A 23204-nucleotide genomic window follows, 5' to 3' on the forward strand; every position below is an offset into this window, starting at 1 on the left:
AGCAGTAAGTATTGCAGTTAAATTTAGTGCAAGATCCACTGATATTGGGGTATAGTGACGATGTGGTGGGTTTAACATTATGTGAATCTACAGATTTGTTTGCTAAGATAGGCAATTTTAAGTAGCCTTGTAAAATGTAGAACTCTTTTTTTTGTGTGTGTGCGTTGTTCCTTAATATGTATTTTGTATCAATCTAGGTATTTATATCAGCAATACTTCTAAGATATTCATGGTCCGTGTGTGTCCTCAATTCCCCCTTTTTATGCACCTGTTAACAATTGATAAGCCTGAGACTCCTGAACTCAGTAATTAGTCAGGGGGCAAATATAGTGTATCTATCAACCTCTTGCCCATCTGCCTTGTTGTGCTGTATTTGACAAAAAGAGTATTGACCAGATACAATCCATCTACTTTTCCTAGTTGCTGAAATATTACATCCAAGATCGTGACCAGAGTTTATGCTGGGTTACCCCTGTCATTAATCAGACAATGAATATATATTTAATTAGTGATACTTTTTCAAACCAGAAGCTTCTTGATAGACCCATATTTTAATGAGAATAAGTCCATGACCTGACATTTCACAATAATAAACCAGAACATCTTCCAGGAAGGATTGAGGAAGAATATTACAAAAAGTGAAATGAAAACTCAGCTTGTTGTTTGACCAATTAATGAGTCATTAACTCATTCACATATGTATATGTATATGTTGATATCTCCGGGAGTTCAGAAAAGATACACTGAGAAGAAGAATCTGAGGATGGACCTGTTTGAAGTGTTGGTTCTTGCTCTGCTGTCCATCGGTGCTCATGCTAGTAACCAGGTAAGAAACAGATAGAAAGAGTGGTATTAGCTGGAAGGAGATCGAATCTCCTTTACACTACACTCTCCCTTTCTCTATTTATTAGACCTTTGTTATGTAAGGCAGTATATATGACGGTAACTTACTTTTGTGTGTATACACATATATCATCCTTTATCACATACCTGTGAAGTATAAATGGTAAATATGCTTTGTAAATGTCAATATTCCTACCCCCTTCTTCTAATTCTAGCAGTCACTAAAGTGAGAATTCAAATAGAATTTCAAATTTCAGGTCAAAAGAAGCAAACAGGAAAAATGATCCAAGTCAGCAATGCTTGTAGCTCAGCTACTCTGGTCTTAACGTTGAAATGCACTTTTAATTTATCTTGAGTTTTCACATTTGTGAATAACCCTGTATATCTTGATTAGGGTGATAATGGGGTTGCATGCAATCCTCAAGCCAACTGACCCTTTTACTACGAAGGCAATTGCACACGTTCTGATCAAATCAAAAACAAAGCAAATCCTAGAATTTGAGCTATATGTCTGTTCAACCATAATTCACCTCTTTCATGTTAAGTGCATACACACTTATTATATATCATTTGTTCACTAGAAACAGGAATTTAATTTCTCATAAAATATTTATATATGAAACATAATTTCATAGAAATAAAAATTAAAAAAGTGTGAGACATTAGGAAATGTTATTTTCTTAGTTCTGCATGGCATTTTAACTGTGAATGCCACAGTACGGTTAGTGTTTACTACAATAAAATTATTGTTCACCAATGTCTCACGAGTACAATGGTAATCCCCACTTTCCCCTTTCCAGTTTTTACACATTGAATTTTGTCAGATTGGTTATGTTGCATTTGAGACCTTATGGCACCACAGGAATGAAAATTACCCCCATCATGGCATACCACTCGAAAAAGTCTACAACCCAGGGTATTCAAAAAAGAGTCCTGGCCAAATTTAGCGTTCATATTAGTTTTTTTGCATTTTCTATAAAAAAAACTGCACTTTCACCGATGAGATCATCATTGTGATATGGTTTACTGTTTTGCAACACTCATATTTGTATTCTGCGAAGTCTGAGTAGTAGAACAGTACCCACCATGTGCAGGTTTTATGGTGTTTTTGAACATTACAGGGTTAAATATAGGACTTGCAAAATAAGTTCTCTGGACTTTCTGCCTGGGTTTTCAGAACAGTCCCTCAAATTGTAATTAGTAAAATCAAATATTTAGGTAAAATGATTGTATAGATATACACATAGAATCGAAATATATACTATTTATGTAATTGTTTATGAGATATATATATATCTGTGTGTGATGTGTGTGTGTGTGTAAAAAACAGATACAATTTGTATCTTGTAATACCTTTTTATTGGACTAACAGAATTTTGTAAAGACAAGCTTTTGGGAGAAACTTCCTTTCTCAAGTCTAAAGCATTTCTGAGCAAGACGACACATAAAATTCAAAGTTGAGTTGTGATACAGGGGTTAAAGCGACATGAGTGCAGATGAGACACAGGTTTGATATATCTTGTGTGAAGATCACAGAGTGAGGGGCAGAGAGAAAAAAAAACAAGTAAACAGTAAGATAGTGCTAAAAGGGGAGAGTAAAAAAAAATTAACAATGCATGAATTCCCAACCAAGAGCTCCAGAATATGCATAGGCCCATATCCAGCATACACAGACAAAAACACATGCACATATACACAAGTACATACACAATATACAAGTACATGCAACGATATATATGTAAAAATACAGCTAAATGCACAAATATCTGTACACGCACACCTATATATACACATCCACGCACAAGCACCAAAACATGTACAGATGTGCCTACACCTACACAGAATATATATATATATATATATATATATATATATACACACACGTATATGTACACATACATCTATTCACATACACACACATATAAGTATACACACATATATATACACACATAAATGCACAGCAACATTAAGCATGTATGCATAAGAGTATGGGAAAGCAATATACTTTGTATAGCCTGCCTACTGCCATCAGACTCTTCCCTAGTCTTCAATCATTTAAGAAGTGCCTTAAAACCCATCTCTTCAGGAAAGCTTATGGCCTCCCAGAGTAACCTCTACCTCACATACCTGTCTCTTGCTCTCTCCTAAAGGGCAGCACTCTACTCTCTCCTCCAGCTCTGCTTCACTGCCACCCTATTTGATTGCTATTTCCTGTCCTAACGTGTCTTATACCCCACCTCCCATAGACTGTAAGCTCGTTTGAGCAGGGTCCTCTTCAACCTATCGTTCCTGTAAGTTTTCTTGTACTTGTCCAATTTAAAGTTACATCCCCCCTCTCATAATATTGTAAAGCGCTACGGAATCTGTTGGCGCTATATAAATGGCAATAATAATAATAATAAACTGATATAAAAAAAAACATGTATTTTAAGATGTGGGTACATATGACAAAACAGTGAGATAATGATGGGGGAGTGAGGGGTTTTCATGTAAAGTGTTGGTAGTGGGACAGGAAACCCAAATCAATATTTAGTCCTCTATTCTTGCTGTGAAACAATTTGATCATTCTGCGCCAATGCCACAAAAGAGACCTTTACAATATGCCTGACAACACCTTGACACGCCTCACAGTTTCTGGCACACTGTAATTTGGAATGACGAGACTAAAATAGAGCTTTATGATCACAAACATAAACGCTTTCTTTGGAGAGGGGTCAACAAGGCCTATAGTGAAAAGAACACCATCCCCACTGTAAACATGGTGGGAGATAATTGAGTTAATTACTGTATCAACTCAATTATCTCCAAACGAAAAAGAACAGATTTTATACACTTTCTGGAAACACCCCAAAATCACATAAGAACCCCATAAAAAGTATGCCCCCTGATAGCCCCGATCTGGGTGAGCAACATATTAAAAAATCACCCAGATCGGTTTAGGGGTTGAAAAGTTATATGGAAGTACCATTTCTGACCCGCCGCACACGAGGCTCCTGCCCAGAATAGTTCCATGATGTCAGCTGGTGCGGCTGGTCTCTTTCGTGTATTTCAAAATGTCGAACAATGTCTCCAATAACCGTTCGTGTGTAAGGAAGTCTTGTGCCTCTTTGTTTGGGAGTTGTTTTTACCGAATGCCGCCTCTTTCGGATATGTTAGGATGAAGCTAAGTGATCCTGGAAGTCTCAGAGATGTCCGGGCCATTGAGTGTCTGAAAATAGTTCCATACACTCGACGGCCAAACCCCGCTTGACGCATCGACAAAACAAGATGGCCGCCGCCACGTGTTCATACATACAAATCGACTGCCACCCAGTGAACCACTAAGAATGTTCAGAGTTGCGGTTTGGATGGTCGAAAGGTTCGGTAAAACATTCGGTATATGAACCAGCTAGGGTAAAGTCTGTTCATTTTGGTTTGTATACCGTTTAGACTAATGGAATTACAAATAAGGTTCAGAATGGCAACAAAACATAACTCCAGAGAACAGGGCATCTGTTACACAAGGATTTTGCAGGAGGACTGAACTCTGCCTGCAGTCAGAGGAGCTGCAGACAGGCTAGAGCTGCTCACCTCCACCGGAGCACAAGGGCCATGTCCCCCTCCCTGAGGAAAAGGTAAGAAGATGGAGAGGGGACATTTTATTTAGTTTTTTTTGTTTAGGTAATAAAGAAAATGCTTATTTACCTTTATCCCACCCCCACCCCCAATATGTAGGCCCTATACAAACACAGTCACACACAGTACCCCTCTGTCAGGATCGGGACAGGGATCCAACACGCAGAGTACAAACAGGTGGTAGGTACGTATACCGGACCTTAGAATGGCCGGACTTAACGTAAGGAGTAAGTAGAGAATGGTCTAGGAACAAGCCGAGGTTGAGGGAACGAGAGGACAAGTAAGCGAGAGACAAGCCGAGTCAAAGGGTAACAGAGATAAACAGGGTAGTACAAACAAGCCGGGTCAGAACCAAAGAGACAAATAGCACTGAGTGACAAGACAGGCTAGAACCACGACAGGGCAATGAGCAGATGCCGAAAGCCTTACTTTATACCTTGATTTTAGAGGGTAATCACGCCCCCGACGAGTCCTGATTAGTGCTCGGGACTTGACTGACAGGTCGACCCGGGTTGGCGTCATGACGTCGACTACTGAGCGTCGCGTCATATAAGGAAGTGGATCCCTCGCGGTCGGCTTGTAAATGGCCGAGAGAACCGCGAGGAACGGAAGAAACAACCCCTCTGGGAGGATAAACGTCTAAGTCTCTCACCTCCTCTGAGGTAGAGACTACAGGTACCCTGACAGTACCCCCCCTCTCAGAAACGCCCACCGGGCGGAAGGAACCGGGACGAGATGGAAAACGGGAGTGAAAAGCCCTGCGGAGGCGAGGAGCATGTACATCCTCCTGAGGTACCCAAGTCCTCTCCTCAGGACCATATCCCTTCCAGTCAATAAGATATTGTAACTTCCCCTGGGAGATTCGAGAATCGATGATGGAGTTGATTTCATACTCCTCCTGACCCTCAACCTGAACAGAGCGAGGAGAGGATATAGTGGAGGAAAATCTGTTACAGACTAGCGGTTTCAGTAAAGAAACATGAAAGGAGTTAGGAATGCGTAAGGCAGCTGGAAGAGCTAGGCGATACGCAACTGGGTTAATTTGAGTCAGAACCCTGTAAGGGCCAATGTAACGAGGAGCGAATTTCATAGAAGGAACCTTCAAACGAATGTTTCTAGTACTCAACCATACCCTATCACCTGGAACAAAAACCGGAGCCGCCCTTCTGTGCTTATCAGCGTGTTTCTTGAACAACATGGAATTATGTAGGAGAATTTGTCGAGTCTGATCCCACAACTTCCTCAAATTGGCAACATGAACATCAACCGACGGTACCCCTTGGGAAGGAGAAACCGAGGGAAGAATGGAAGGATGAAAGCCATAATTCATGAAGAAGGGACTGGAACGAGTAGAATCACAAACGAGATTATTGTGTGCAAACTCCGCCCAAGGAATCAAACCGACCCAATCGTCCTGGTGTTCAGAAACAAAACAACGCAAATATTGTTCAATCTTTTGATTGGTACGTTCAGCAGCTCCGTTAGACTGAGGGTGATAGGCAGAAGAAAAATTCAATTTGATGCCTAGTTGAGAACAGAAGGATCTCCAAAAACGTGAAACAAATTGGGAACCTCTATCGGAAACAATTTTGGAAGGTATCCCATGTAAGCGAAAAATCTCTCTCGCGAATATCTCCGCCAATTCAGGAGAAGTCGGGAGTTTAGTTAAGGGCACGAAATGAGCCATCTTAGTAAACCTATCAACCACCGTGAGGATCACAGTCTGTTTTTTAGAAACAGGCAAATCTACAATGAAGTCCATAGCCAAACAGGACCATGGTCTCTCAGGAATGTTCAAGGGATGTAACAACCCACATGGAAGCGTATGAGGTTGCTTAGTCTTCATACAGACCTCACATGCTCCGATGAAATCCCTAATATCCTTCCGTAAAGAAGGCCACCAGAAATCTTTAGAGATCAAGGAACATGTCTTGCGAATACCCGGATGCCCAGCCGCCTTACTGTTGTGAAAACACTGTAAGAGTTCCAGTTGGAGTTCAGGAGGAACGAAATGCCTTGCCCCAGGAGTCTGTCTAGGCGCCAGATGCTGCAACTTCATGATCTGACCAAGCAACGGAGAGTGAATCTTAAGACTCGTGTTGGCGATAATATTGCACCTGGGTACTATAGAAGACAAAACCGGCTCAGATATCGCAGAAGGTTCATATTGTCGAGACAAAGCATCGGCTTTAGAATTCTTAGAACCAGGTCTATAAGTGAGCACGTAATTGAAATGCGTGAGGAATAAAGACCAACGAGCTTGCCTGGAGGACAAGCGCTTGGCCTCCCCAATATAGGACAGGTTCTTGTGGTCTGTCAAAATAGTAACAGGATGTAAGGTGCCCTCCAATAAATGTCTCCACTCCTTTAAAGCCATGATAACTGCTAGTAGTTCCCTGTCACCAATGTCATATCTGCTCTCAGGGCCTGATAGTTTCTTGGAAAAAAAACCACATGGATGTAAGGGCTTATCCACACCTAACCTTTGGGACAGGATAGCACCTATACCTGTCTCTGAGGCGTCTACCTCGAGTAGGAAAGGCAGAGTCGTATCAGGGTGAACTAAAATTGGTGCAGAAGCAAACAGTTCCTTGAGTGTTTTGAAGGCAAGAAGGGCTTCAGTAGACCAGTTCTTAGTGTCAGCCCCCTGTCTGGTCATATTGGTAATAGGAGCTATAATTGAAGAGTAACCCTTAATGAAGCGCCTATAATAGTTGGAGAATCCAATAAACCTCTGAATGGCCTTGAGGCCCCTGGGTAAAGGCCAATCCAAAATGGACTGGAGCTTATCCGGGTCCATCTTAAATCCTTCCCCAGAAATCACATAACCAAGAAAGTTTATCTGGGATTGGTCAAAGCTGCATTTCTCCAATTTGCAGTACAGGCCATGTTGAAGAAGCTTGCGCAATACCCTTTTGACTTGTCTGTGGTGAGTCTCAATCTCTCTAGAGTGTATAAGTATATCATCCAGATATACAATAACGCAGTCATGTTGAAATTCCCTAAGAACTTCATTGATCAGGTCCTGAAATACTGCCGGTGCATTACAGAGGCCAAAAGGCATTACTGTGTATTCATAGTGCCCATAACGGGTATTGAACGCCGTCATCCACTCGTGTCCCTGCTGAATTCTCACCAAGTTATACGCCCCTCTGAGATCTAACTTGGTGAAAATCTTGGAGCCTTTTAGACGATCAAAGAGCTCGGTAATCAAAGGAATTGGGTAGGCATTTCTAATGGTTATTTTGTTCAAACCTCGATAATCAATGCAAGATCTTAGTGTACCATCCTTCTTTTTAACAAAAAAAAAACCCAGCCCCGGCAGGAGAGGAGGATCTCCTAATGAATCCTTTTTCAAGGTTCTCACGAATATACTCCTCTAAGACTAAGTTCTCTTTAGTGGACAAAGGATATACATTACCCCTGGGAGGCATAGTACCAGGTAGTAGATTAATCTTACAATCAAAAGACCTGTGTGGAGGTAAAGTATCAGCATTCTTTTCGTCAAATACTGCCTTTAAATCCAGGTACAGGGGCGGTATTTGTACCTCTGTAGAGTAGGTAGAATTAATCGGTGTGTTAACTGCGCAAAGCGGTGACACTGTCCGTAAGCACCTGTCCTGACAACCCTGACCCCATGAGATTATCTCCCCTAATTCCCAATCAATAATAGGGTTATGTTTTTTTAACCAAGGGTACCCCAGGACTATGGGAACAGAAGGAGAAGAAATAAGCAATAAAGATATGTCTTCCTCGTGTAAGATACCAACAGTTAATTTAACGGGTATGGTTTCACGGAAAATAACAGGCTCAACTAAAGGTCTACCATCTATGGCCTCAACGGCCAAGGGTGTCTCCCTTAACTGGGATGGGATAGCGTGTTTGGTAACAAAAACTTGGTCGATAAAGCTCTCAGCAGCTCCGGAATCTATCAATGCCATAGTTTCTAGTACTCCCTTCTCCCAAGTTAAAGAAACGGGTAGCAGAAGCCTGTGATCTTTATAATTAAGATTAGAGGACAAAATAGAAACACCCAAGGCCTGTCCTCTAGAGAAACTTAGGTGCGAGCGTTTCCCGAGCGATTAGGACAATTTAGGCGTAAATGACCTCTGACTCCACAGTACATACACAACCCCTCCCTTCTCCTGTACTGTCTCTCCTCTTCTGAGAGGCGAGTATTGCCTATCTGCATAGGTTCTGGAAAAAGTGAGGTTGTGGATTCAGAACTTTGAAATGAAGGAGCTAGTTTAAAGGAAGGTCTACGGTTTCTCTCTCGAGTGTTCTGCCTCTCTCTTAAACGTTCGTCAATGCGAGAAATAAAAGAAATTAAATCCTCCAAATTTTCAGGAAGCTCTCTAGTAGCAACCTCGTCAAGGATTATGTCTGATAACCCGTTTAAAAATACATCTATATAAGCCTGTTCATTCCACTTAACCTCTGCCGCCAAGGACCTGAACTCTAGTGCATAATCCACAAGTGTTCGGTTTTCTTGTCTAAGGCGCAACAGTAATCTAGCTGCATTGACCTTTCTACCTGGAGGGTCAAAAGTTCTTCTGAAAGCAGCTACAAAGGCATTATAATTATATACTAACGGATTATCATTGGCCCTTCTCAAAGCTTTCTCAACAAGTAATGTGATGATAAATCCAACCTTCGCCCTATCTGTAGGATAGGAGCGGGGTTGTAATTCGAAATGGATACCTATTTGGTTTAAGAAACCACGACACTTCTCTGGAGAACCACCATAACGTACAGGTGGAGTGATACGGGAAGAAGCACCTACAGTGGCTACCTCTAGACCTGAACTCACAGGAGAGATAGAAGTATTACGCATCTCCTCTGGTTGATTACCAGAACGAGATAGTAACGCCTGTAGTGCTAGAGCCATCTGGTCCATTCTGTGATCCATGGCGTCGAACCTAGAGTCAGAAGGACCAACCTGAGTGTTTGTACCTGCAGGATCCATTGGCCCTGTCGTAATGTCAGGATCGGGACAGGGATCCAACACGCAGAGTACAAACAGGTGGTAGGTACGTATACCGGACCTTAGAATGGCCGGACTTAACGTAAGGAGTAAGTAGAGAATGGTCTAGGAACAAGCCGAGGTCGAGGGAACGAGAGGACAGGTAAGCGAGAGACAAGCCGAGTCAAAGGGTAACAGAGATAAACAGGGTAGTACAAACAAGCCGGGTCAGAACCAAAGAGACAACTAGAATACAAGAGCACTGAGTGACTAGACAGGCTAGAACCACGGCAGGGCAATGAGCAGATGCCGAAAGCCTTACTTTATACCTTGATTTTAGAGGGTAATCACGCCCCAGACGAGTCCTGATTAGTGCTCGGGACTTGACTGACAGGTCGACCCGGGTTGGCGTCATGACGTCGACTACTGAGCATCGCGTCATATAAGGAAGTGGATCCCTCGCGGTCGGCTTGTAAATGGCCGAGAGAACCGCGAGGAACGGAAGAAACAACCCCTCTGGGAGGATAAACGTCTAAGTCTCTCACCTCCTCTGAGGTAGAGACTTCAGGTACCCTGACACCCTCACACAGGCACACACTACCCTTCATACACACACACTCAGAGAGAACCCCTCACACACATAGAGCACACCACACACAGCACCCTTCACAAACACAGCACTCCTTACAAACACAGCACTCCTTACAAACACAGCACTCCTGACAATCACAGCACTGCTTACAAACACAGAACCCCCCCCACACACAGCAACCCTCACACACACAGCACCCTTCACAAATAGAGCCCCCCTCACACACACAGAGCGCCTCTCAGACAGAGCACCCCTCATGAACACAGCACCCCTCACACACACACACAGAGCACCCCTCACACCTTTCATAAATACAGCACCCTTAACACATTCTGCACCCCTCACACACACACACAGAGCATCCCTCTCATACACACAGAGCACCGCACTACACACACACACACACACAGCACCCTCTCATGTACACACACTCAGCACCTCTCTCACCCAGTCAGCACCTCTCTCACACACACATTGCATTCCTCACACACACTCTGCACCCATCCACTCACTACATCCCATATACTCACACTCTACATTCCCTATGCACACACTAGATTCACGGTATGCAAAAACACGCCCTATGTTCGTTAAACACACACTCTGCAGCCCCTAAACACACTATGTCACCTAAACACACACACACACAGACTTCAGCCCTTATGCACACACATTACAGCGCCTATATGCTCACACTCTCTACAGCCCCTAGTCACACAAATCACACCACAAACACAACACAACCAAAACTGACCTATTTACACAAAACACAGCATTACAAATATCTCTCTCTATATACACACAATCCCACAAGAAGCTTCCAAACACATGCACAATACTCTTTCCTGGCCCATTTGTCCTCTTGAGGTGACAACTGACTTCTTCACAGAAGATGTAACTAGGATATTCTCTCAAACAAATGGCTTTATCTGTAGCTGCAAGGAAAGCATTATGGCTCAATTTCTGGGATGATAACTTATCCTCCAAGTCTGCCCTCTACACCATTCTATTTGAAGGGGAGCTGCTGTTTGGGAAAGATTTGGATAAATCTATTAAGAAGGCTGAGGGCCACAAGTTGTTTCTACCTCAGGACAGAAGATCCAAGAAGCATGCCTCCTCGTGGTCAGACAGCGGTACCTCCAATCACCAGTATTTCCGAGATACATGGAGTTACCAACCCTGCAGGGAATACTCGTGGCAGGTTGGTCAACCTGTATTTCAAGGTTCTAAGAAAGCTATGAACCAGTCATTGTGCTCTTCAGCAATGCACTTGTGGCTGTCCACTGGTAGTAGGAGCCTGACTTTCGCTGATCAGAGATACCTGGGCTAGTCACAGTAGAACAATTTCCTTATCTTTATAGATCTCAGGGATGCTCACTATCACATTCCAATAGCCCTAGATCATCAGCGTTACCTTGGATTTGCTATCGGAGAAGACTACTTCCAATTTCGTGCCCTACCATTTGGCCTCACATTCCAATAGCCCTAGATCATCAGCATTACCTTGGATTTGCTATCGGAGGAGACTACTTCCAATTTCGTGCCCTACCATTTGGCTTCACTGCAGACCATGATTAGCCAGGAACGTGGAAAATGTGTTCATACTTACCGTGTTTTTTTTTTACTGGCTATTATTCATGGCAGCATTTGTATATGCTGCCATGAATAATAGGAAAAGAAAATTACGGCTACCTATACATACATTTTACACCATAAAATTATATATATTAATTTATATTGATATCAAAATACACTAAGAATGAAATTATATATAGTAGGTATGTATATATAAATATATATATTTTTTACTGCTCAACCCAGGCAGTCCACCTGCAGGCAGTGCTTTAGACTGCGAATATGGCAATGTGATCGTGATGTCATGCAAAAATGTAATTATATGAATTCAAATAGATCTAACACTAATGTAATATTCATTATTATTTTCGTATTAATTTAAAAAAAAAAACTGTGATTTTGTGTATCTTGTACTTTTGTTAGTGTTCAATAGCTGGACGCTGGAGAAATGAATTAGGGTCTACTATCATCATAAGCTCTGCAAATATTCATGGAACATTCAGTGGGACTTACATGACGGGAGTGTCACTCAGCAATGCAAATATCACAGAAACACCAATAACTGGATTTCAGCAAGATTCTAATGAACCTACCTTTGGATTTACTGTCAAATGGGCATTTTCAGGTAATTTCACTACACAATAATCCATGTATTTATTATTCATCAGTCTCATTTGGTTTTCAATCCATTTATCAATCCATTTATCGTTCAACCACACTGATTCCCATATTTTTATATTTACATTTAGTCATCTATCCATCAGCCTGTCCTTCCCTCCATCCACTAGACCAATTATATTGATTTAATACACCTATTCATGCCCACTTACCGCCATAACATTCAAAGAATATTGTGAAAAATTATACATATTTTCTATTGAGTTTAATTTAGAGTAGGTATTCTAAGTACCACAACCACTATTATGGGTCCAAGAATCCTGCAGTGCTTTGCCAAGGCAAGCTAACTAACTGTATATAAATGGTTTTGTTGGGGGACCGTAGCTCATCCTGTCTCCACTGATACACTAAGGTGGAAGTGCATACTTCTGCATTACGAAAATAAATTTAGTTCGACTTTGGACAATTTTCACTGGTTAAAAGTGTCAGCTGATGCTGTCAGACAATGAATAATCTCCAACGTTGCACAAAATTGATATTTCCTAAGTAGAATGAGAACTTCTGCAAGGAAAGGTTAAAGGATCTTAACATGTATAGCTTGGAGGAAAGACGAGATAGGGAGGATATGATAGAAACATTTAAATACATAAAGGGAATCAACACAGTAAAGGAGGAGACCATATTTAAAAGAAGAAAAACTACCACAAGAGGACATAGTCTTAAATTAGAGAGGCAAAGGATTAAAAATAATATCAGGAAGTATTACTTTACTGAGAGGGTAGTGTATGCATGGAATAGCTTTCCATAGATATGTGCACCAGTGAAATTTTTGTTTCGTATGAATTAATTCGTACTAAATAAAAATTACATTTGTCGATTCCAAATTTCTTCTGTAAAACATTTGTTTTTCGGTCAAAATTCGGTAAAAAAACTATTTGTTTTCGTCAATTACAAAAATAACACTGTGCATGCGCAAAAAAAAAGCAAGGAGGGAGCCAGCAGGAATACCAGATCCCTCCTAGTAATAAATATTAACAATTCCTAACCGCACCCCTGCATTAAAACCTACGAGGGTCACTATGACCCCAATATTAATAAAAGGGAGGTTAAATCCTCCAGCATGCCACAAGTAGGGGCATTTTGCTGCCGTCGATGACCATGTACCGCTGCCCTCGTTCCGGAGACAAAATGGCCGCCAATTGTTTGAACACGTTCATTCGGTTATACGAACGGCGGCCACACAGGGAAAGCACTTGAACTAATAACCAATTTGTGGTTAACAGCCCGGGGTGTTCAGTGATTATGAAGGTGTGAACAAGGGGTCACACAACGAGGGGGTTTGGTAAACGAACGGGGCATATGGACAGCTGAACAAAAAGGGAATAAAAGTATATTGGAGTTCTCCATTCTGCTACACGGACACCTAATGTCCCCTCCAGGTCCCCACCCATGAGTGGTGGGGGTGACATTAATTATGGCCCCCACCCGCGGATCACGTCATTGTTTTATAATCCCCCACCCCCCGTTATTTAACAGGCTATGCCCCCCCTCCCCCCGTTATTTAACAGGTGCATCCCATGGGCCTTTAATGGAGACTGGGCAGGAATAGCTGCTCAGTCACTTGGTTTAACTATTTAGTAGAAATGCCCCCACCTGCCGCATGACAGGGGCATAGGGAGGGTTAAAAACCTCCCTTATAATAATATGGGGGTCTTATTGACCCCATAGTATTTTTATTTATTATTTTTTTTCATTTTTCTTATACTCATTCAGCCACCAGTGTGGGGAGATTTAACCCATGCAGGGCTGCAGGGAGACTTTTGCACGCATGGCTTAATTCTCCTGCTGCAGGGAGATCCAGTTTTTTTTTTGTTTCTCCTCAGTGCTGTGGGGGTTAAGTTTCCTGCAGCACGGAGTCTATTAAACGAAAGAACTGAAACGAAAAGGTAATGCATTCTGCATTTGCCCTTTAGTTTCGTATATAATTCAGATGTAGGACTTTCGTTTATGTTATAGCAAACGAATACGAAAAAGTCAAATATTTTTGACGAAATCATATTCGGATGATAACGAATACACATTAGCTGAAGTTGTAGAGGTTAACACAGTAATGGAGTTAAAGCATGGGTTGGGAAAGGCATAAGGCTTTCCTAACTATAAGAAAAGACCAGGGACTAATGCGAGTACAGTAGAACCTCGGAAATCAAACTTAATCCGTTCCAGAAGACTGTTTGTTCAAAAACCTAATGAAAATTTTCCATAGGAAATAATGTAAATTAAATTAATCTGTTCCAGACTCCCAAATTTAAAGCAGTTTAACACAAATTGTACAGTTTAATAATACCTTGCAGGCATCAAATCATACAGAAAACCAAAAAACACAATGTAAATGAAATTAAAATTTTACTTTACCTGTCAGCTCTGTTTGCTGACAGAATGGAGCTCTGTTTGCTTTGTCTAGTGCTAGAAGGTCAATGCGTTCGAGTTTTGTATGGGTACCAAGACATTTTTTGTCAAATATTTTGTTTCAATACCGAATTATTCGAGGGAGCGTTCCAGGACCGAGGTTCCACTGTATTTAGAAAATTGGGCAGACTAGATGGGCTGAATGGTTCTTATCTGCCGTCACATTCTAAGTTTCTATGTTTTAGTGTATCATTGTGGACTGGAAGGATTATGGGAGCCCAACAGAACCAATTAAGTTTCAAACCATTCATAAAAGGTTTCACATGGGACATCCCATGGAACTCCTGGTAGCATAACCAGTACAGTGAGTCTTCGAGTTATTATTTATATAGAACCAACATATTCTTCAGTACTTAATAATTATAGAAAGACGTTGTGAAGAAGGCAGGGCCGCCATCAGAAATTTTGGGGCCCCTAACACAGCTCAAGGTCTGGGCCCCTCTTCAAGCCCACCCACAGGGCCCGCCTCCAAATCCCGCCCACAGAAATACACACACACTAACACATACAAATACTGAAACAGACATACGCACATGCATAGGGAGACACTGACACACTGACACACATACATACACAAACTGGCATATATACATACACTGGCATACATACATATACATACACTGACATACACACATACATACACTGGCATACACACACACTGGCATACACACATATATACACTGGCATACACACATACATATACACTGGCATGCACACATAGACTGGCATACACACATATATACACTGGCATGCACACATAGACTGGCATACAGACATATATACACTGGCATACACACACACTGGCATACATACATATTTAAAGTCTCCGAAATAACCTACCAGCCAATGCTTTCTCTGAGTGAGGAGCGGAAAGATACCTCCTATGATCAAGCAGGGTTAACTCCAGCAGTTAAACAATGGACATGGCATCTTGGTACTTTGGTATACCAGCTGCTGGGTCCAGGAATACAAATATAACATCATTTAAAAAAAATTATGTCCATCAGTTGCAGTCAGATAAATAGCGTTTTGGAAGAGTTCTAGCCAGCTTTGTTTTGTATCCATCTGTACAAAGGGTAATACATTTCTATGTATACACTGGCATACACACACACATACACTGGCATACATACACACACTGGCATACATACATACACTGGCATACACACATACACACACCTCATTTTCAGCCACCCTCCTCTCTTCCTTACCATTTCGTCGCAGGAGGGTGGCTGGGGATGATGTGAGTCGGCTGCCTCTCCTCACGGCCTTTCTCTCCTCCTTCCCACGCGGAGTAAACTGGGAGGAAGTGACCTGACGTCACTTCCTCCCAGCAGCACTTGCTTTCCGGCTGCATTTTTTTTTTAAAGGGGCCCAGTCGCGCTATTACAGCGCTGACCGGGCCCCTGAAGATAATAGGGCCCATTGGGTGGCCCTAAATGCTTGGGCCACCTGATGGGCCCCATCAGCGTGTCGGCCCCGGTGCAGATGCACCGGTGGCAGTTCCGCTGATATACGTGGGGCCCGGCAGCTGGGCCCCCCAGGGCCGCCGGGACTGTGACAACCATCATGGTTGTCACCCCCTAAGGGCGGCCCTGGAAGAAGGCTCTGCTCAAACCAGCTTACAATATGTCAGGGTTATTTATTAAAATGAGAATGAATGCAAAGTGAATTTCAAATTGAAGGTCAGAATGTTCCAATATTGGCTATTCTAACCTCGTATTTGGAATCCACTTTGCATTCTCACTGTATAGAAGAATAACCCTAGGATTTTAGCTAGGTAGCTGTATAGTTAGTTAGGTATTATGTCCAGGTGACCAGGATTGAATCGGTTTCCCTATTTTTAAGGCAATGACAAAACCCCCAAAATACCTTAAAACACATAAAATCCCCACAGCTACATCTCCTGAAAGCCCTGATCTGGGTGACCAACATATCCAAAAATCACCCAGATCAGTTCAAGGGTTCACGAATTTCCTAGAAGTCATAGTTTTTACCGACTGCACGCATGGTCCCATGCCCAAAACGGTTTCATAGAATCGCGGCTAAGTGCCGCTGGTGACCGACCGGGAACCGCAAAGTCTTCATGCCGGAAATAGTTCCAGGGCATTTGCAGCTAAGTCCCCCTGAAGGCTATTCACGGTTTTGGTCCATGGGAACGGCTGCCAGGGAGCTAGCGTTCGGTTCTATGGAAAGTGCCGAACCAGGGGGAATAAAATATGGGTCTTTACAGTCATTGACTTGGCCCGTAGTCTTTTTAGCAAGAGGCTGGCCAGCAGGCCCGTCCAAGCACCCGTGACGAGGTTCAGTTTGTCACATGGAGTTCTGTGATAAACTTGTACACACCACATGGTTCTGTGAGGGTTTTTTATTGCTGTGGAGTTCAGTTATAAATGGATAAACAGCTCATTACTATGAGTTTTTATTCCATGGAGGTAAAGGTAAGTAAGGAAATTCCAGAGCTCCAAAGCAAAACAACTTCCAGTATTATTTGACATACTTAGTCTGCACCTCTGTAATGCTTGGGGGGGGGGGGCAGTCTGGCACCACTGGCCAGGTAGGTGCAGCCAGGGAGACCTAAAAGCAGAAGTACTGTGTAGAAAATACTGCAGGAAATACTGAGTCCTCCTCGTGGCTGAATGGTAGAACTTCGGCAACCGACAGACCCAGGTGCAAATTCTGCATAACCACTTCCACTAAACAGGTGTGGGGCAGAAAGGTACGTGACAGAATCATCTTTGCAGCTAATCACCACTTAAAGTTCACGCTATTTCTCTTAAATGTAGTTCTTACTATGTTACAGATTCAATAACAGTCTTCACTGGTCAGTGCTTCTTAAACTCAACGGGAGGAAAGGTTCTTCATACAAGTTGGCTGCTGAGGTCAACGGCCGTGAATGATGCCGACAACTGGAAGGCAACACGGTATCTATGACACAATAAAACCATAATATCTCATGTCAGATACCATAACATTCTATTAATTTATGTGAAATAAAGTTTAAAAACAATTACAGAATTTTGAAACAGTGTCAAAACATTCACATTTTAACTTTATCTGGGTATAATGCCAACATAGAGGGAATACAGTTTAATTCCGGGCATTTGTAGTATATAGGACACATTACAGGTGGATGTTGTAAACAAATGAAGATATACAGGACTACGGTTTAGATTTAATACACTTTCCAAATTAATCAATACTGTTAAAAAAATGTTTTAAATGATTGATCTTCAAAGAGTATGAAATCATTTTAAAAATGTATTAAATTGAGACCTTTTTTAGTATAAATGAGCAATATTAGTTACATTTTATTTCTGCAGAGAGAAACACAATTCTCATCAATGAGTATTAAATAATTTTTTTATCCTTTGAGGAAGTTGTGTGAACGTTTGACTTTTCTTTTACCCAAATTATTATATTAACGATATGTTTGTGCTTTCTTTTCAGGGTTGGCGTCAACACTTTCACTCTAATCAAAGGGGGGAAAAAAGAAAGCTGATCTGTTTTTTCATGTACCAGTGCTACCATCACTAAAAGCTTACAAAGCATTACAAAGCTTGTATTTGTAATTTTTCCAAATTCTTTAATAAATAATTCTGAATGAAAATTGTGTGGCTTTTACATCTAACTGGAGGAAGTAACAGGAAGTCTCATTTTTTAATGAGGCTGTTTCAGCAGGTCTCGATATTATTTTATGCATACCAGGTTAGGAATGGCCAGGGTTCAGTCTCATGCCCCTAAAGACATGATAAAAAGCACTTATTCAAAAGTGTACATCCTTTAGTGACCAGGAGGAGATTATGCGTAGATGTGTGTTTCCGATAACCAGTTCCTGCCACTGTGTGATACATACTATGCTGGTGCAAGACCAGCTACTTGTACCCGCCACCAAAATAAAAGCACATATTGCCAACCAATTTTGTGTGTCTTTCTCCCCCACCTCATTTGTGTGTCTGTTCCCCCCCAGCAGCTTTGTGGGTCTCTCTCTTCCCCCAGCCTCTTTGTATGCCCATTTTCACTTCCCAGTCCCCTGATGATTTCTTAGTCAAGTCCCCCCCCAGCCATCTGTGTTTCTCTTTGCTTCCCCAGCTTCTCTGTGTCTTTGTCCCCCCAGCCCTTCTGAGCACCTCTTTGTCCCACCCAGCCCTCTGTGTGTCTCTCCTACCACCCAGCCCTCTGTGTGCCAATCCCCAGTAGCCCTGTGTGCCTCCCCCTCACCAGCCCTCCTCCCACCCAACCCTATGTATGCCAATCCCAGTAGCCCTGTGTGCCTCTCCCCTCCACCAGCCCTCTATGTACCTCTCCACCCCAGCGCTCTGTGTGCCTTCCAGCTGGTAAGTCGCTTGATTATCTGCAGCCTGTTTTATTTTCAGCTATTATCTGTCTATTAAAGTCAACCCTTACTCTCTCAGGGTTATTCACTAAAGTGTAGAAATCCCGAAAGAATGGAGTGGGGAAACCACTCACTCAAAGTAGGTGGATCCCTTTCACACTCGAAAAAACCTCCTAGAGTTAAAATTTCATGTTAGTGGTATAAACCTTTATTAAGCCGAAAAATAAACAAAATAAACCATAAGTACTAATTCACTGCAAACCCAACTTGTGTATAAAAAGTGATTAAATGAAAAGAGTGATATACCTTTAAAAACCTGGGTAGGTCTGTCCTAAATACCACAGTTATGTATACAGGGTCCAAAGTAACATATAGTAATGATCCTTAAAGGGATCAGAAAGAGATGTAGAAACCACCGTATTAAAGGTATATAGGTTGTTCAAGTCTGGGGAATATACAGGTCGTAAAAAGTCTGCAGGTACCACAGTTATGTACTAGAGGTCTACGGATACAAAATAATTATCCTAAATGGATTCGTAAAATTGTGGGTACCTCGTAAGTACAGATATGGTGGCATGTTCAAAATCTGCAAATTATACAGACTTTATAGGATGCGAGCAGGAGTAACAGGGTTAGTGGTTATAGCAAACGTTGTTGCCAATCTACTCAAAATAAAATAGTGAGGATTTGGACAAAGTATGAGGACAGGAAAAGCAGAGTAATAAAGGTTTATACCACTAACATTAAAGTTTAACTCTAGGAGGTTTCTTTGAGTGTGAGTGGGTTCCACCTACTTTGAGTGAGTGGTTTCCCCACTCCATTCTTTCTTGATTTCTATACATTTGCCCGGGGTTCTGCCCCCAAATACCTCCTGTAACCTTATATGAGGTACTGGTGCTGGTTAGTCCAACACTATAACCTCATTCTCTACTTTATTCACTAAAGTGCGCATTGTAGGGCTGACTGCTCTTCGACAATGAGCTAAGCCAGAGGTTCCCAAACTGTGTGCCTTGGAGCCCTGGGGCACCGTGACTGGCTCACAGGGTCGCCGCAAAATGTTTCCCAGGTGCTATGATAGCACCAGGAAACATTTCTGCTGAAAAGGGGCCCGGTCGGGTGCTGCCGCCCTTTAAGACCGCAACCAGGCCCCTGTAGAGACAGCGCGGGAGGAAGAGGAGGCAGCCGCAGAGGCAGCATGAAAGGAGGGAGAGGAGAGGAACAGAGCTGCTCCAGACCTCTCACTCCCACCAGTAGCAGGACCAGGACTCCAAGCCACCCTCCTACCCACAAAAGGTAAGCTAACAGGAGGGTGGCTATATATATATATATATATATATATATATATATATATATATATATATAAAAAAAAATCACATGTATGTGTTTATATGTATATCAGATTGTGTGTGTGTGTGTGTGTGTGTGTATACATATCTTTGTCAAGCTGTGTTTGTGTGTGTGTCAGTGTGTATATCTGTGTGTCAGTGTGTGTATCTGTGTGTGTGCGCATCTGTTTTTCAGGGTGTGCATCTGTGCGTCAGAGTGTGCAGCTGTGTGTATCTGCATCTGTTTGTTAGGATGTGTATTTGAGTTTGTGTATATCTATGGGTCAGTGTGTGCACACATGTGTGTACATCTGTGTATATGTATGTGCATCTGTGTGTCAGGGTGTGCATCAGTGTGTGAATCTGTGTGTCATGGTGTGCGCTTCAGTTAGTGTGTCAGGGTGCGTGTATTGGTGTGTCAGGGTCAGAGCAGGATTTTCCTATAGGCTAACTATGCTTCAGCCTAGGGCCTCAAGATCAAGAGGGGCCTACATTCAAATTGTTAGCAAAATTAAAATTACACTATTCTAAAAACAGTGTACACTAAAACACTGAACCAAAAATAAGGAGAAATTCTACGCATATGATATGACCAGTGGCATACTAAGGGGGGGGGGGGGGAGGGGCGGGGTGGAGGCGGACCATGGATCTCGCGTGCACTGCCCAATCAGAGCGTTGCCGTGCGTTACCACGGCAATGCTCTGATTGGGTCTCGCAAGATCCATGGTCTGCAGCTCTGCAGCTCAGACCGGAAAATTAGGGCCACCGGACCACCAGGGACCCCACTGGACCACCAGGCAGCCCCCAGTGGACCACTAGGGATTTAAGGTAATTTTTTTAGTCACCCCCCTCTCCTCATCACCCCCCTCCCTCTCACAATCACCCCCCCTCTACTCATCTCGACTTTATTTCCATTATTATCCGTGCCACATTTTTTATAAAGGTTAGTACCAATCACAACATGTTTCATTTAACATATTGATATAGATCACAGTAATGATGTATTTTATTGTCTCTCATGTAATTTACAAACTTAAAAATGGGAGGTGAAAGGGCCTCATAAGTGGAATAGCCTAGGGCTTCTTTTCATCTAAATCCGGCCCTGGTCAGGGTTTGTGTTTCTGTGTGTATATGCCAGTGTATGCATGTGTCAAGGAATGTGCATATACCAGTGTGTGTGTATATGTCGGTGTCTATAATAATTTATGTGTATGTGTCAGTGTATAAATATGTAGCTCTGTGTTAATGTTTATGTATATCTGTGATAGTGTATGTGCATACATCCAAGCAATCAAACATCAGCACAACATACTAACAGAGGCCTGCAATCTAACAAAAATACTACATACAAACACACCCCTGTGAATCTATTAACACGAAAATAGATACAGAAAAGCACAAATTACAACAATTTCACACTGATTCTACATTCTGCACCAATAAAACTCAGTTGAAAACTAATTTAGATAGATTTCAAACCACTATTAAGAAATGCAAACACTACAAATTTTTAAGGGAAAGTAAAGACTTTCGACTGGGAATGTTTACAGGAGACAAAACGGAAAACATAGCTACAATTCAGATTACTTTTCCACGCCCGAGTAGGAGTTTAGCAGTTCTGAATTAGAATCTCAGCCTAATACCACCTCCTCAACTGAAGGGAACACTAGAAGTATCCTTAAAAAAGGGGTTCATTTTTTAATAACAACACAGGGAGTGTAGGACCAACCCAAAACAAGACCAAGAACACACAGGCAACACAGCAGATGGAATCGATATTAGACAATACACATAGTAAATTTGTCTCAATATATCTTAACCTTAACAGAATGACAGATTCTGATGAAATTACTCTCTCTCCTCCCTACTCCTAACTTTGATAAATTTACATGAATTAAAGATATCCACCTTTTTGCCAGAAAATGATCTTTGCATAAATTTCATCGCATTAACCTCGAGAAACAGGCCAAAACGTTAGGATTTGAATTATGTGATTATCAGCTAGTACAATCACTGGCTGAATTACTTGAAGAAAACAAACACAGGGAACTAGGGATAGGTCCGTTCACCAGCCTCAAAAAGAGAAGTGAGCTATTTCCTTTATTTGCAGAATACAAGTATATTGGTTTATTTTATGAACTTGTGTGTAAATATATTGACCGTCTGTCTATGAATAAGTCTGACCTTTTTTCAATTTCCAATTTTTCCCTTTCCAAAAGGATGTCACTTAAGTCTCTACATGATAACAATCAAATAACCATCAATCCCTCTGATAAAGGGGGCAATATTTTTATCCTTGATAGACAACAGTATGTCGACATCTGCATGCAACTCCTCACAGACACTTCCACCTTCAAAGTCCTTAAATTTGATCTGACCAAAACTTCCTTGGATTAGTTAAAGTATGTGGTCTTAATGAACATCTAATTAGTAAAAACAAGATGACTTTTCTCTTGAACACCACTCCATGGATTGCATCTTTTGATACATTAGCTAGAATCCACAAAAAACAAGCCAGACTGAATGGGAGACCAATAGTTTCAGGGAACAAATATTTAACACAGAGCTTCAGTATTTATGTGGATTTTAAAACCCCTTTTGGAAACTTTGCCCTTCTACCTCCGTGACACCAAGCAGACCTTATTCGAACTCTCTTAAAATAATGTTCCTCCTGGTGCTGAACTTTGTAGTCTTGATGTACAGCTTAATCCCTCATGACCTAGGTCTGGACAACACCTGACACTTCTTACAGCGTAGGGGATATACTAATTTAAGACATAACCTATTTGTTTTGGAATTATGCAATTTATTCTTCTTCATAACTACTTTTTTAATAGCACCTTCTGCCACCAGGTGAGGGGAAGTACGATG

General features: G+C 41.9%; 1 protein-coding gene across 1 annotated transcript; it reads left to right on the forward strand.

Moving 5' to 3' along the window:
• Positions 1–705: 705 nt before the first annotated feature.
• On the forward strand, positions 706–18282 carry LOC134610657 (avidin-like). The gene is made up of 4 exons (XM_063453732.1): positions 706–826; positions 12012–12213; positions 17476–17596; positions 18123–18282. Exons 1-4 carry the CDS (start codon positions 710–712, stop codon positions 18172–18174), a joined length of 492 nt encoding a protein of 163 aa, XP_063309802.1. The 5' UTR covers positions 706–709; the 3' UTR covers positions 18175–18282.
• Positions 18283–23204: the final 4922 nt, after the last annotated feature.

Source organism: Pelobates fuscus, chromosome 5 (genome assembly GCF_036172605.1).
Source record: "Pelobates fuscus isolate aPelFus1 chromosome 5, aPelFus1.pri, whole genome shotgun sequence".
Lineage (NCBI taxonomy): Eukaryota > Metazoa > Chordata > Amphibia > Anura > Pelobatidae > Pelobates > Pelobates fuscus.